The sequence below is a fragment of the Eriocheir sinensis genome, chromosome 32 (genome assembly GCF_024679095.1).
Source record: "Eriocheir sinensis breed Jianghai 21 chromosome 32, ASM2467909v1, whole genome shotgun sequence".
NCBI lineage: Eukaryota > Metazoa > Arthropoda > Malacostraca > Decapoda > Varunidae > Eriocheir > Eriocheir sinensis.
In genome coordinates this window covers 16236265-16252642 of record NC_066540.1, presented here as the reverse complement: position 1 = coordinate 16252642, position 16378 = coordinate 16236265, and the positions used below count along the sequence as shown (strand labels likewise).

Sequence of the window (16378 nt, the reverse complement as noted above, 5' to 3'; positions counted from 1 at the left end):
GCTTTTTTTTATAATTTAGTATACATATCATCGGTGTATATAGTAAACATATACTATAATTTAGTATACATACATATGGTGGGGGGTGATTCGCCCACCCCTTGCCACGACGCCAAGTCCAGGGGCCCCTTGGGCAAGTCTATAATTCTGAAGGCCCCCTTCTCAAACTAAGCAAATCCTGGCAGGATGATCAACTTGCCCAAGCCACAAGTACTGTTGGCGTTGCATTGGCCTCCACTCAGGATTATCTCTTACAGAAACACCCTGTGAGCAGGATTAACTTTGAAGTAGAATGCCATATGCTCGAATAGCCACAGTTGGAGTTAACAGATTATGCAGGTAATATAATTATGTCAATCCAGTCTCGTGGAATAATCGCCAGTTTGGCACAGTCATTCCAGCGACAGTCCACGATTCTGCATAGACATTTAATACCAAAGGCATCAATCTGGTTCTCCTGGTCACTATTTAGTGTCCATGTCTCACAGCCATAGAGTAAGACAGGTACCACAAGAGAATTGGAGATCCAGATCCTTGTCCTTCTTTGTCTTCATATATATATATATATATATATATATATATATATATATATATATATATATATATATATATATATATATATATATATATATATATATATATATATATATATATATAGGGGTATATTTAGGGTTTTAATAGAAAAATCATTGCAAACCAAATTTTATATATTTTTAGATTAAAGAACTTACCTAATTAGATTTATAGCCATGTTTGGATAGGCTAAATGATGTTTAATCAGATCAGAGTAATACAAAAACCAGGACAGGTATAGTACAGTATGTGAGAAACATAACACGTAAAATATGACTGTTGCTTTAAAAACTATCTGGTTATTTCTCTTACTCCTCTATACTAAAATTCTGATGAGGAACATTAATTAACAAATAACACAAAAAGAGTAATTTACACCTTTTGAACTAGACTGTTTCGATAAGGTATTGATAAGGTATTTACCTTATTCTCCAAGCAGTGCTGCAATATTCAATATTCACTCTGCTAAAAGCTCTCTTTAAAATAATGTTTTGAATAACATCTTCACCGAAAGAAACATGAGCTTCTTTCAAAACTCGGGTTATATTCTTCTATCATGGCCAATGCTTCTCTGACAAGCTCCAGATACTCAGACAAGTGTCTTTAGCTGTTAACCCCTAAAGTATGAGTGACCCACAGGGGGAAATACTGATGGGTTCCATAAAAGGATGAGTGTCTCGCATGTGGACGCCCGTTTTCTTTTATTTCCCTTATAAACTTGTGACCTTCCTATTGTGCCTTGTGACTCAGGCATATCTCACAGGGCGAGCTGTAATGGACAGAGGACTGGTGGTTCCTTTCTCTTCTGAGCTATCACTTCTAATGGGGCTCTTCTCCATAGGCTAGTGAGACAATTATCAATGAACAATAAAAGTGTTATCAGGAAAGTACTCATGAATATATCTAGTGACTTTGCCATGACAAGCATGTCTGTGTATCGTGTGTCAGCTGATCTGCGGCATGGCAAAGGTCACTGTGGAGCTGTGACTCATGCCCTCATGCATGGGGGAACTCTGACCCCACAAACTGACCCCATTTATCCCTCACCTCAAAATCAGGGCCTAATAGCTGTGAAAAGTTACAAAGCCATTCAAGTCCACATCTACTTGTATGTGTGCAAGCCGCCAAAATACTGTGCCACATCTGCTTGACAACTGGAATTTTCATCAAATTTTACAATTTTGTGTTTGCCTCTGATATCCACAATTTTTGTTCAATGAATTTTTTTTGTCTAATGAATTTTAAGATTCAACATATTGTTTTCCAAAATTTCTAAGCTAATTACTGAATAATTGATAAACTGTTTATACCATTAGAACCATCTTAAAATTCTGTAAAACCTATATTAAATGAGTTTTTACAAGCATGCGCTTGAGTTTTTTTTTTTTCTGGGGAGGTGCCAGCTACATTTTTTGCATTCTTTTGAGTTAATGCTTAACTTGAAACAACATACATTGCATTTTCTAAATAAGCCACATAATGAAATGAAAGTGACTTTATTAATGACCTTGCCCTATTCTAAATATGCTTCAGTTACACATGCATAAACTGAGAAGTACCAGTGCTTATATTTTTTTAGATTTTGTTATTAAAATGCATAAAAAAGGCCTAAATAACAACCTTTTTATTAGATCTCTGGGTTTGAATAGAATAGTTTCCTAAATACCTCCATCATACAGTTTTTTGTAATACAATGGGTCTGAAATTGACTTTAACCCAGTAGCAGCGACGGGCCAAATTTGTGGCTTTACCGTGTAGCAGCGACGGGCCAAATTTGTGGCTTTACCGTGTAGCAGCGACGGGCCAAATTTGTGGCTTTACCGTGTAGCAGCAACGGGCCAAATTTGTGGCTTTACCGTGTAGCAGCGACAGGCCAAATTTGTGCCATGATTTAAACCCCCCAAAATAGACGATACATAAACTGATCACAAATGCTTTGATATATATTATGAAATGGTTTGTGTGTGTGATAATTTTTTCTCATTTTTCTCGTTTAGAGGGACCATTAAGAAACATGATCCCCGCTGCTACTGGGTTAAGATTAAGGTATTTACCACTACACCATTTTGTGATAATCTGTCAATCTCTTTCTCTGGGATCTGATTTTGGAGAGACCAGTTTCTTCATTGCATACAACAGCTTTTAAATTTACAGTATGTACCCCTCAAAATATAGGACCTGGGAAACATTGCCAGCTTATTTATTTTTATATGAATTACATGTGAATAAAGTTTGATATCTGGAACTTCATTAACGATTACTAGTTTTTTTTTTCATTTTTGTACTGCATTGTAAACTGAGGAATTATATAAACTCAAGAGAGAGAGAGAGAGAGAGAGAGAGAGAGAGAGAGAGAGAGAGAGAGAGAGAGAGAGAGAGAGAGAGAGAGAGAGAGAGAGCGAGAGAGAGAGAGAGAGAGAGAGAGAGAGAGAGAGAGGAAGGAAAGTAGAAGAGAAAAAGAAAGGAGGAAAGGAAGATGAGGGAGGGAGGAGAAGGAGAGGAGGAGGAGGAGGAGGAGGAAGAAAATGATGTGTTGAGTGAAGAAAAGGAGGAAAGAAAAATAAAGGAGAAAAAAGAAAATGCAGTTAGAGAGAGAGAGAGAGTGAGAGAGAGAGAGGGGGGGGGGGGTGATGGGGTGGTTATGGTGCACAAACTAATAATAATGAACAAAGGGCTCACTGGCTGAAGTACAGAATACACTCAACCCTCAAATTCCCGGACAAAATCTGCGTCCACAGGAACCTTTCATAGGGGGCAGAACCAACATGTTTTTGGTCCTATACATATATAGTACATCAATTTTCATATTTTCATTGGTTAACCACACGACAATGGTACATACAGATACCCAAAACTGCAGCACCAAGTATCCTCCTGAGGTTTGCAGTGGTTAGCATCCCTGACTATAAATCTGCGAGCCTGGGCAGTTGGCATACAGCCCACCTTTCTTTTGGGGTGATCAATAAATGGGTACCTGGGGAAACTACACTGTGGTAGCCCAGATGTTACACTGGCCCCGTGTCAGGTTAGCCCGGCAGTGTCAGCGGACCCATTTTTGGGCTCCCGTGAGTCGGTCCGCTGAAACGGTGGACCCTGTTTGGGGCTCGGCTCAAAACGCCTAATTCGAGCTAATTGTAGGCAGTGGCGGCATACAGCAACCCACCATGCATGCCCTGGGTCATTGCGGTGGGTGAGTGATCTTGAGGTGGGGTTATTTGTCATAGGTGGTGCTGTAAGGTCATGGCAGACTGAATTAGCTATCCATACAGTAATCACTTGTCAAATTCTCTAAAGTAGACAACAAGCGACTCTTGGCTAGATGCCATGTGTCACGAGACTGTTTATTTTGTAACAAACACCACCCAAAAAGAATGGAGTTTGAGTATAAGTAAATGTTTTTAATGGCTTTATGGTTATGAGAGGAGTACTCTGATGTACGTTCCATGCTCTTTTCTTAGTCTCAAAATGCAGTGTAATGTTGCCGTTTCTCAGCCACTTCTCAGCTTTCCCATAGCCGAAGCCCACGGGTTAAGGGTTCTCTCCACCAAAACCTCAAAGGGCCAACAGAATGGAGATGAGCACTGGCGCCACACAAAGCTATTGCGTGTACTCCTAACTTTACCTATACAGTAACACCCCGACTACCGGCCCTTGGGAATGTGGAAACCCCAAATATCTGGCAAAAACATGGCTGGTCAAAGACTGAAAAAAATTCCAAGAAAAATCACTGAAAAATTACGAATATCTAACTGGTGTAAGATTTGAAATACTCATGCTGCACTTCCGCCCACCCAGAGTAAGCCTGCCCTGCGTACAGTTGAGCCATCAGCCATGCAGTGTTGTGAAGCATTGCTGGGCTGCTAGAGATGTTTTTTTTTGTTTTTTTTACATTGCAGCCTATTGCGCCGGTAGGCTTCTTCCGGTGGGTCCTGATGGTCGGTCCAAGGCTTCTTTCCGGTAGGTCCTGATGGTCGGCCCAGCCCGTTCTGGCGCAGGCGAGTGTTTATAGTGGCGCCATCTTGCATTGGTTCATGCTGCCCTCCCAGAGCTCATCTTTGATCCTAGAATCTAGAGTCCGGGTTGACAGGTGGTCTTCTGGACAGCATGTGGGTAGTTTTAAGCCACTCGGCGGCGGCTGAAAAATCCCAGCTTGGTGGCACCGGGCGGGGATTGAACTCGCGTCCTCCTGAACACGAGGCCGTTACTTTGACGACTCAGCCACCGCCTCAGCACTGTGTGACTGACAGGTCAAACAGTACATACATCCTTAGAGTTAGGAGATGCATTTTCCCTGGATTGTAGTGATTTCTGACTCCTGGACTTTCGTGATGCCTGGACAGGTGCTTATCCTTATTAGTCTGGGAAAATGAGGGTTGAGTGTATATCCAGTTTTCATCCTCTTGCATAAAACAGTATCCAATGTTATGGTTGTGTGTTGGTTACAATACAGGAACCCTTTTCCTGTGACTTCTATGAGTGCTTACAGTTTGAGGAACTTATTGATGCCTATCTTTGAAGCTTCTCTAGTTGACATGCCCTCACATGCCCACCTTAATTACAAAATCACAATGTGGGCACTGGTTTCTAATATTGTAAGATGTCAAACAGTCAATGACATGGAAAATTTCTCTGACTCAAACCACACCATCTATACTATACTTTAGCTTCTTGAACTCAAGGAGACTCAGAATCATAAAGATCGTCAGTAAAACTTGTTGGTGTGATTATTTGGCAGCATTTATGAAATGTGATTCTCATAATATTTGTACAAATACCATACGTAGGTTCAGCCCATGCTATGCTATCTGATACTGCTTGATTTAGATAAAAATAACTTGCCAAAAATATAGCAAGGCATGGAATTCAGACAGAATAGAAAAAAGTTAGTTGAAATTAAGACTAGTACTATTAAAATACAGCTCTAGTTTTCATAAAAATAATTAGTTATATAGAAAAGTCTGTGGTTCAAGCTTTAATGGGATGATCTAGAGAAGTAGGGCATTAGAGTGATAGATAGATAGATAGGTATATAAAAAAAAGACAGATAAGCAAAAAAAAAAAAATGTAAATTGATATTTTGTTTTTTTTAATTATTTTGATGATATATTGTGGCCTTCAAATTGCATGTACCTCACTGAAAAAAGCTTATCAATCAGTACCTAAGCTGATGGTTTAACTGATCAAAGAAGGCTTCTTAAAATCATGAAAAAATGTGTTACTGTAATTTCTAAATTAAGTGAAACCTTTCACACTTGCAATACACATTCATTAACATTCAGCACTTGCGGTTGTTCACTACACGGGAGAACTTGCCTGGCGCCATAAGGTCACATCGCTTGGCACGCTTATTGCCTGCAGCGGCCACTTCCCTGACTTTGTTGCTGCGGTCAAGAGGTGCCCGTTTTAGGCGCCGCTCCTCACGTCTACGTTGGGCCTGAGGAAAAAGAAAAGTAACTAACAAGAAATGTTATCAAAACTCGCTACCATAAATTTTGTCAATCATTACTGTACTCTAACCTGCACATATATGGAGGTTGTATCTTCAATTATATGAAAAGAACAGCCACATTCAAGAGTGTTGCACCTCTTCACAAGTATCTTATACATCACTCATCAATTCCTGAACCATAAACCAACATGTAATAAACCTTATCTGTAAACTTTGACCAAAATTTCTTTACCTTTCCCTCTCAAAAGACAGGTTTGACTATACCCTTAACTATCCCAGCCCATTAACTGCTAAAATTTTTGCTCACCTTTTGTGCTGGTCTAAGTACATCAATAGCACGAAGGAGGGAGGGTGCTGGCTGAGCTACTCCTCCTCTTGCTGGCGGCACCTCGGCCACTTGGTTTTCAGTTTCCTCAGCAGTGTTTTCTTTCATGGGAGATTCTTCCCTTTCCACCAATACAGGTTGGGAGGATGGAGAAGCTGAGGGGGTAGAACAGGAAGATGATGTGGAGTGAGCTACAACACGCCAAGGAAATATTCTTGTGGCGGCAGCGCTACTGAAGGTGGGGCGTGGCATGTAAACTGACATGCTTGGATGCTCTATCAGTAGGTTTTCTAAAGGTGAAGAAGCTAGAGGAGCTGCCTGTGAGCGTGTGAAGCATGGTGGAGGGGTCATGAGCCAGCCTTGTGTCCCACCATCACTCCATTCTCCTCCCTGAGTAACTGATGGTGCTGGCGTGAAGGTTGCTGTTCTTGATGGTGTAGTGGTGGTGAATATTGAGGGGGCAGCGACTGTGGCACTTGTTATCGACTCCACACCACCACAACTTGCCTCGCCAACCTCTGCCAAACACCACCAGTACTATTAGTGCCACGCCCCACCTCACCTACACTGTCCACTTATTGCCTTAAACATAATGACATGAGCGCATCAAGTGTTAAGTGGGCCGTAAATCCTTTTTCCAGGAAAGATAATTTTGTACAGCCTGTGGATCAAGTTGTAAGTACCCTAATGCCCTAACGGTAAAACGTTTTCCAACTCTGTTGTAAACGAATATAATATTGATGTAAATAGCCTATCCCAGTCCATGTAGATAACATCCTCCATGAGTCAAAATGAGGCAGCTATGGTTCCCATACCACTTCTGAATGTAGTACCTGATTGAACCTAAGATGCATTACTAGCTGTCCTGGCTGACGAACTCCTTACAACAGAAGATGAAAAGGAAGCTCCAGTGGTTATGGTGGTACAGAGAGGTGAAAAGCAACGGAGACACTTATATGTGTTTATTTGGGCCGCCATGTTTGCTGGTGACGTCATCACAGCACGAAGGCGCTCCACCTCTCAAACCCGGGAGCCAGTGGACGTGCCGAGTTGGCAACTCGTGCTGCCGCATCACACGTCTGAGAGCAGTCGGGACGTTCCGAGAGTCCCGATTCTTTCTCTCAAACGCACCCCAGGGAGTGTTTCTATGGGCAGCACTAATTTATACGGATTTTCGAATAGTACAGGGGTCCTGGGTCCCTAACCCCCGTACTATTTGAGGGACGACTGTATATATATATATATATATATATAAATATATATATATATATATATATATATATATATATATATATATATATATATATATATATATATATATATATATATTGTATGGCCCTTGGCAGTGATAAGCTTTTCTTGGCAGGGCCTATTGACCAGGCCTAACCTGTCAGTGGAATGGGCAAGTATTCTATAGTAATGCTGTTCTTGTTTGAGTCAAGCTGCCCCTCAGAACTTCACTTGATCCTCTTGAGTTTTACTAGAGTCCGGGATGACAGGTGATCACCACGACAACGTGAGGGTTTTCTTTGGGTGCTCAGCAATGACTCAAAATTGTCAGTTTGAAACAGTAGGTAGGACTTGAACCTGACTTTCCAGGACACCTCTCCTGCACACTGACAACTCAGCCACTGCCTTCCCAAATGCGGGAAATTCTGTCTTGCATCTACCACGTATGCTGAAGGCCCACGGTATATTAGAACAAACCATTTCTTTGATGAAGTTGACCTTGCAATTATCATTTTGTACATCATAAACTGCCATTTTATGTGTTGTTAAATCTTAGTAGTAAATTCTGAAAATATTTTGATCAGTATTAGATGGAGCAAAGCAAACTTCTTTACAATCTTAACACACCTGTTCTGTCAACTAACACCCAGTCTGCTTCCTCCTCATCTGTCGGTGTTGTGGCTCTGATGCTGAATTTGCTGAACCCTTCTGGTGACTCTTCATAGTTATCTTTAGTGCTGATGAGGTCTAAGGAAGAAGTGGTGTCTGTGGTGATGGCTGCAGCAGTAACAGGAGTATTTTCACTTCCCCAGATAAGCGATGTAAGGTTGGCCAACATTTTTCCTGAAATTACATAAAATAATACTTATAACACTAGTTGAAGCAACAGCATTAATACAAGCAGACTAAGTATAAGTCGGTAAAAAACAACAAAAAAGTAAATACTGAGGATTCAATCAAACTACTAAATGAATAAATTATATACCAGACTTTTTATTCAATCTTGAGATTTCATAACTCAGTGTCATCTTTGAATGGGCAATATTTTATATTTTATAGACATTCTCTTTTCTTTTATAATTTTTTAATGTTCTCTTTTCCAATGGATACTAATACTAGAAGAAAAACCTTACACTAAGGAAAAAAATTATATATATATATATATATATATATATATATATATATATATATATATATATATATATATATATATATATATATATATATATATATATATATATATATATATATATATATATATATATATATATATATATATATATATATATATATATATATATATATATATATATATATATATATATATAATATATATATATTCCATTGTAGTTTGGTTATCGATGCAACACCAGATCCATAAAAGATTTCCCGTATGGTTTCCTCAAATTTCTTAACTTAAACATGAACACAAAACAATACAAGGGATTCTTGAACCATGGTATTAGTTTGGGAGCTTATTAACACATCATAGTGAACTGTGAAAGTAATTTCCCACAGCTCACTGGCTGCTGGCTCGAAGCTGGCTGTTAGGGGAAGGTCTGCAGGGCTGACACAAGTGTGCTCAGTTTCAATGGACGACTCTCTCTCTCTCTCTCTCTCTCTCTCTCTAGCTCGCTCGCTCGCTGGCGCGGGCGCGCGCTCTGTGTGGCGCCATCCTGGCTCGTTCTCTTCTTGGCGCAGCCTCCAAAACTGTCTGACGCAATAAGCAAGTAGAAAATACAATTCGAGATTCAACACACACTGTGTGTGTGTGTGTGTGTGTGTGACAGATGGAAAATGAGAGAGAGAGAGAGAGAGAGAGAGAGAGAGAGAGAGAGAGAGAGAGAGAGAGAGAGAGAGAGAGGCCTGTCCTCCCACTCATCAGAAGAAATTTTGGGGTTGTTAAGACGGGGACGAGGAGGGGCGGGGAAGGCTGGTACGGGGAGTGAGGTGTCTATGGACGATGAATTGTAAAAAAATGAAAAGATTAGAAAAAGAGAGAGCCCAGCTCAGGTGTCCGAGTGACAACGGCCCCGACTATCGTATAATCAACTTAGTTTTTATTGAGAACTTTCCCAAACACACTCTAGCAGAGTATATTGCGAGCAGATATTGAGCCACGCCCACATTTAGTTGCCACGCCCACATTTGGTTACCCACTCGAGGTAGACTCCACAAGGTCACCTACATCTATAACTGGCTGTGGCAGTGGTCTCTCTCTCTCTCTCTCTCTCTCTCTCTCTCTCTCAAATATCCTATTTGCCCAATATCCTTGGTCTTGGCCAGGAAAATATTGAATTTTTTGTTGATGTATCGCGACAGGTTTATACTTAAACTATCCTTTATATCATTACATTCTGAGTCATCTGAACCATGTAAATATAGGCAGGGGCGTCAACAGGACAGGTAACATAATTAATGTCGTAAATATATAAAATTTCATATTTTAAATGGTATGCCACGAGGCAATACCAATCACCAATGACTGCACACCAATTGTTCTCCTGAGGTTTTCAAAACACTACTTATCACTTGCAGGCGAGTGTAAACGGAAACATTGCATTTTTAAGGTAGCCAACTGCCACACCTTTGCCCTCCGCCCACGGAGTCGCAGAAGATCCCAGCAGAGTGCCTCACGACGCACTGAATCAAACGCCTTCTCGAGATCGACATAGGCCGCGAGCATCCCCTGTCGAAACTCACGTCGGCGCTCCAGCAGTACGCGAAGCGCTAGGATACGGTCAGTAGTTGACTTACCAGGCGTGAACCCAGACTGCTCTGGTCTCTGCAGCTTCAGCAGCTGCCTGCGAATTCGCATAAACAGTGAACCATACACTGTGGACCGGAAACTTGCCCCAGCCCTGTCATTAAGCCGCGAATTTTGGAAAATCAACCGCTTTGGTGCGAATCGCCGTAACTCCCTTATTTCTGGGGCTACAGAAATGTTTTAGGTATCAATCGATGGCAAAATGAAAGGGCTATGTTTAATAATAAGTGACCGGGCTCAAAAACCGACTCGAAAGGGTAAAAAATCGAATAAATTCACAAAAAAACGACTGAAAAAACATTTTTGAGTTCCCAACCTTGAAACCTACTCATTTTTTGAGAATTTCAAAAAACTTATTTAACAAATAATTTAGCCCTACCAATGTGCTTTCCAATATGATGCATAACATTTCCCTACTCCCAGTAGTTTCGTCGCTAGAGCTCGAAACGTAAACCCTTTTGAGAGCGATTTTGACGAACTCCAGACACTTTGTCGTTTTTGTCTAGTGTGGTGGCATTGCTATTGCCTCTAGAAGGCTGTAATTTGGCATGCAGCCCCTCTTGGCAATGTAGTTTGACCAGCTCGAAAGGTTTTTTGATAGCTCGATTCCAAGTTTGTCGTCGACCCGTCACAAAATAGCCTGTTTTTCGGCCCTTTTGCCGCGATTTGGACACGTTCTAGTTTTTGCTTATAACTTTTTTTTATTTATTTAGTGCTTTCCAATTTTTTTCTGATTATTAATCTGTATTAATAGCGTTTTCATTTGCCACCAAACACGCCTTCCTAGCTTCAGTAGTTTTGCTCGAGCTTGACCAGAAGTCGCGACGAAAATTCGCCGAATCTGACTCATTGCACGCGGAAAAAGTTGGCAAAAAATCTTGGGCAAGAAGTTCCCACATTTCAGGTCAGTAGTACAGTAGCAGGGAAGTAAAAAAAAGGTCAATAATTTTGAAAAAAAAATTATATTACATAAAACTATAAGATGTAGAGCACAGGTTGTTGTTTTTTGAAGCTTAATGATCACAGAGTCACCACAAGAAATTTTTATAATGGTAGGGCAACATTCATGAGTGTTAGGGCTCTTTAAAGTGCACACTATTTTACATTTCATTGATCAGATCCTATCATGATTCCTTTCACTAGACATTTATTTGGGGGAGCATCAAAGTCTCAAAAATTGGTCCTATCATTTCATCAAATCAGCAGAAAATTATCAACCCATCAAATTTCCCAGATGTTTTCATTGTGTCAAAAACAGTTTTTCCCCATACCCTATCAGTGTCAAAAAGTTTAATTCATTTCAATTCATCAAAAGTGAGAAGTCATCGATACATAAAAAAAATCCAGATGTTACCAAAGCATCAAATTGTCAAAAGTCATCAAAGCATAAAAAAAAAAATATCAGAAATTATCCAAGCATCACAAGCCTAGGCCGTGATGATGCTATGGGGGTGTTATGAAATGCTTTGAAGGCACCCCATTTATTTGTATGCTTATTTATCTACTTTATATGATTGCTTAAATCAAAATAAACAATTGGTTGACGAGGTTGAGGCAGTTGTAGATAGTCAGGTCTGACGCACTATTCCAGTGAAAAGGCAGTTAATATATGGCGCACACTCGGCGAATAAATTAAACATCTTCTATGTAAATGCCCGTAGCGTTATTCAAAAGCGTAGCCACTTGATAATACATGCAATTGATGAAAATAAACCAAAATGTGTAGTTATATTTAGGAGTCTGAAGTCACCCCATTTTGAGCCATTTTTCGATGTGCCTCCATTCAAGTGACATTTACAGGTGTGTAGGATATGTTAAGCACCCCTGAATCATTCTAACTGTTCTAGTTAAGCATGTTTCTGATTGTTTTCTCTAGTTTTGATGTTGTGTGTAATACAGATTGTTCCTGCCAGAAGAAGTTTTCCAAGGGGGGTAAATTTTTACGAAATCTCAAAAACACATATTGTGCTGGTTTTCAAAACAGAAACGTGTCTCAAGAAAACAACATTCTTATTCGAACACTATAAGGCAAAAGACAAATTCTGACACTAAAATCATCTAGCTTGTTGCAACTGGCTACGAGTTATCAACATGTCAACTTTTTATCCACTTTTTGTCTGAAGTCACCCCGTGTCCGAAGTCACCCTGGTTGACGGTATATATATAGTCATACCTCACTTTACGAGCTTAATTCATTCCATAATTTTGCTCTCAAACCAAAATGAACGCATACTGGAGTGTTGAAAAAACAAAGATCGCACACTAGAGCACAAACATAAGCAGACACGAGCGTGGGTGCTACCTCTGCAAGTGTACAATTCGAACTGAGACCCCATTCCCATTGTTTTCTGCTCTGAGTGCTCTCGTCTTATGGTGAAAAAAGGAAACCCGCGCTCTCGTATTCAACTTGTACAAACTGGATGCTCATACACCAAGTCACTGCTCATAAACCAAGGCATTTTTAGTGATTTTTTATTGCACAGAAATCAAAAACCTCATAAAGTAAGGTACTCGTAAACCAAGGTATTACTGTGTATGTAATAATGTATTTTGCAGTGTGTATCGCGCTCCGGCGTATATCACGCACCCTAAACTTGAAGGCAACAATTTTGGGAAAAAAATATTCAGTGCTTAAAATGCTCAGAAATATGCATGGTTAACCTGGTAGCAGCGACGGGCCAAATTTGTGGCTTTACCGTGTAGCAGCGACGGGCCAAATTTGTGCCATGATATAAACCCCCCAAAATAGATGATGCATAAACTGATCACAAATACTTTGATACATACTACGAAATGGTATGTGTGAGGGGTGATTTTTTCTCATTTTTCTCGCTTAGAGGGACCATTAAAAACATGATCCCCGCTGCTACTGGGTTAAGCAAGACTGATGATGTACAGTTCCCCAAAATTTCAGTCAACTCCTTAAGCCCAGGATGCATTATGACCTTGGGGTTTGAAAGAAATCATTTGAAGAGGGTAAAAATGGAACCCAGGATGCTTTATGACCTTGGGGTTTGAAAGAAATCATTTGAAGTGGGTAAAACTGAACCCAGTATGCTTTATGACCTTGGGGTTTGAAAGAAATCATTTAAAGTGGGTAAAACTGAACCCAGGATGCTTTATGACCTTGGGGTTTGAAAGAAATCATTTGAAGTGGGCAAAATTGAACCCAGGATGCTTTATGACCTTGGGGTTTGAAAGAAATCATTTGAAGAGGGGAAAAATGGAACCCAGGATGCTTTATGACCTTGGGGTTTGAAAGAAATCATTTGAAGTGGGGAAAATGGAACCCAGGATGCTTTATGACCTTGGGGTTTGAAAGAAATCATTTAAAGTGGGTAAAACTGAACCCAGTATGCTTTATGACCTTGGGGTTTGAAAGAAATCATTTGAAGTGGGGAAAAATGGAACCCAGGATGCTTTATGACCTTGGGGTTTGAAAGAAATCATTTGAAGTGGGGAAAATTGAACCCAGGATGCTTTATGACCTTGGGGTTTGAAAGAAATCATTTGAAGTGGGGAAAATTGAACCCAGGATGCTTTATGACCTTGGGGTTTGAAAGAAATCATTTGAAGTGGGGAAAATTGAACCCAGGATGCTTTATGACCTTGGGGTTTGAAAGAAATCATTTGAAGTGGGGAAAATTGAACCCAGGATGCTTTATGACCTTGGGGTTTGAAAGAAATCATTTGAAGTGGGAAAAATGGAACCCAGGATGCTTTATGACCTTGGGGTTTGAAAGAAATCATTTGGAGTGGGAAAAATGGAACCCAGGATGCTTTATGACCTTGGGGTTTGAAAGAAATCATTTGGAGTGGGAAAAATGGAACCCAGGATGCTTTATGACCTTGGGGTTTGAAAGATATCATTTGAAGTGGGGAAAATTAAACCCAGGATGCTTTATGACCTTGGGTTTTGAATGAAATCAGACAATTTACGGTTTCACCCAACCAACGATTTTCTTATGTGGTTCAAGTTTTTCTGGTGTTAGATGTAGTGACTTGCACAATTTTGTACCTCATTTCCGTCACAAATGTCTACTTTTCGAGTTAAGCATTATGACCTTGGGTTTTGAAAGATATCACAATGACATTCAGAATACTTTCCATAGCTTCAATTTTTCTCTATCCCATTGCTCCTTGAAATGTGGGTCAATTAACAGTTTCACCCAACCAACGATTTTCTCACTTGGTTCATGTAATTCTGGTGACAAATGTAGTGAATTGCATGATTTTGTACCTCATTTTCATCGCAAATGTCTACTTTTCGAGTTATGCCTATCCCCTGCCCTCAACGATCTTGGGGGACTTGTGGGAACACGGGTTTTTAGGTGGGGGAGCATGAAATCGACTAACATGCATTTCATTTAGTAGCTCATTATAGTGGTCCATGAGTTAAATTTACTTCCTGTTTATAGATTACAGAGGTCAAGGACTCCCCTCTCCTAAGAACACTCGCTCACTGTATATTGCTGATCATATCAAGGCACAGCATTAGTAGGTCTGCCATCGTCATATTGCCTCTAAGAAACAGTATGCTTATTAAAGTTCATTTGCAGAACCTGTGTGAATGTTTGAATACAGACCCGTAACGCACATACGCATTTACCTTGGTCAATATACCCCTGATAAGAAACGCTACCCTGTATTTCACTAAGTATCTAGGTAGCCAGTATATTAAAAAGAATACGCACTTCTTCTTCTTCTTCTTGGGTGTTTTATGGGGCTAGTTAGGTCACTTTTAATACAGTATAAACAATTTCCGTAAGGCATCTACGCAATTATCTTGGTTAGTAATTCCCTTATAAGAAACGCTACCCTCTTTTTCACTAAGTATCTCGGTAGCCAGTATATTAAAAAAGAATACGCACTTCTTCTTGGGTGTTTAATGAGGCTAGTTAGGTCACTTTTAATACAGTATAAACAATCGCTACCCTCTTTTTCACTAAGTATCTCGGTAGCCAGTATATTAAAAAAGAATACGCACTTCTTCTTGGGTGTTTAATGAGGCTAGTTAGGTCACTTTTAATACAGTATAAACAATTTCCGTAAGGCATCTACGCAATTATCTTGGTTAATAATTCCCTGATAAAAAACGCTACCCTCTATTTCACTAAGTTTCTCGGTAGCCAGTATATTAAAAAAGAATACGCACTTCTTCTTGGGTGTTTAATGAGGCTAGTTAGGTCACTTTTAATACAGTATAAACAATTTCCGTAAGGGATCTACGCAATTATCTTGGTTAGTATTTCCCTTATAAGAAACGCTACCCTCTATTTCACTAAGTTTCTCGGTAGCCAGTATATTAAAAAAGAATACGCACTTCTTCTTGGGTGTTTAATGAGGCTAGTTAGGTCACTTTTAATACAGTATAAACAATTTCCGTAAGGCATCTACGCAATTATCTTGGTTAGTAATTCCCTTATAAGAAACGCTACCCTCTATTTCACTAAGTTTCTCGGTAGCCAGTATATTAAAACAGAATACGCACTTCTTGGGTGTTTAATGAGGCTAGTTAGGTCACTTTTAATACAGTATAAACAATTTCCGTAAGGGATCTACGCAATTATCTTGGTTAATAATTCCCTGATAAGAAACGCTACCCTGTATTTCAGCAAGTTTATCGGTAGCCAGTATATTAAAAAGAATTCGTACTCACTTTTAATACAGTATAAATAATTCTCACGTCAAGCTGAATTCACACAGAGAGCAAATCAATACTGAGCGGCCACTGAGCTAGATGCTGCTCCTTCACTTCCTTCTCTTACTGAGCACCCAGACGCTCGCTCAGCTGTTCTTGATGCCAGATGTCGCCACATTTAACGTTTGCTTGGATCTATTGACGTACCCAGCCGCCTATGTTTGCCGATTTCCAACCCAAAACTGCCTCCAGGACCCCAATAACTGGGTTTATATATAGTTATCGTTAGAGTAGTTAATTATTGGTGTTTTTTAGCGATAGTTGTGGCTCAGAAACACAGGTTAATACGTGGCTCTGAGTACGATAATCTGGCAACGATGCATGGAGGTAGAA

The 16378-nt window shown here is 39.9% G+C and overlaps 1 protein-coding gene across 8 annotated transcripts; it reads right to left on the bottom strand.

Annotated features, from left to right (window-relative positions):
* Nucleotides 1–689: 689 nt before the first annotated feature.
* LOC127006276 (tumor protein p53-inducible nuclear protein 2-like) lies at nucleotides 690–16170 on the bottom strand. 8 transcript variants are annotated; one of them, XM_050875932.1, is made up of 4 exons: nucleotides 16004–16170; nucleotides 8205–8420; nucleotides 6330–6865; nucleotides 690–6007 (listed from the first exon to the last, which is right to left on the bottom strand). In XM_050875932.1, the coding sequence occupies exons 2-4, from the start codon at nucleotides 8413–8415 to the stop codon at nucleotides 5849–5851; spliced, it is 906 nt and encodes a 301-aa protein (XP_050731889.1). In that variant the 5' UTR covers nucleotides 8416–8420; nucleotides 16004–16170; the 3' UTR covers nucleotides 690–5848. The 8 variants fall into 8 exon arrangements, with proteins under 8 accessions (XP_050731889.1, XP_050731891.1, XP_050731892.1 ...); XM_050875934.1 differs by lacking the exon at nucleotides 16004–16170 and adding an exon at nucleotides 15869–15879; XM_050875935.1 differs by lacking the exon at nucleotides 16004–16170 and adding an exon at nucleotides 15704–15714.
* Nucleotides 16171–16378: the final 208 nt, after the last annotated feature.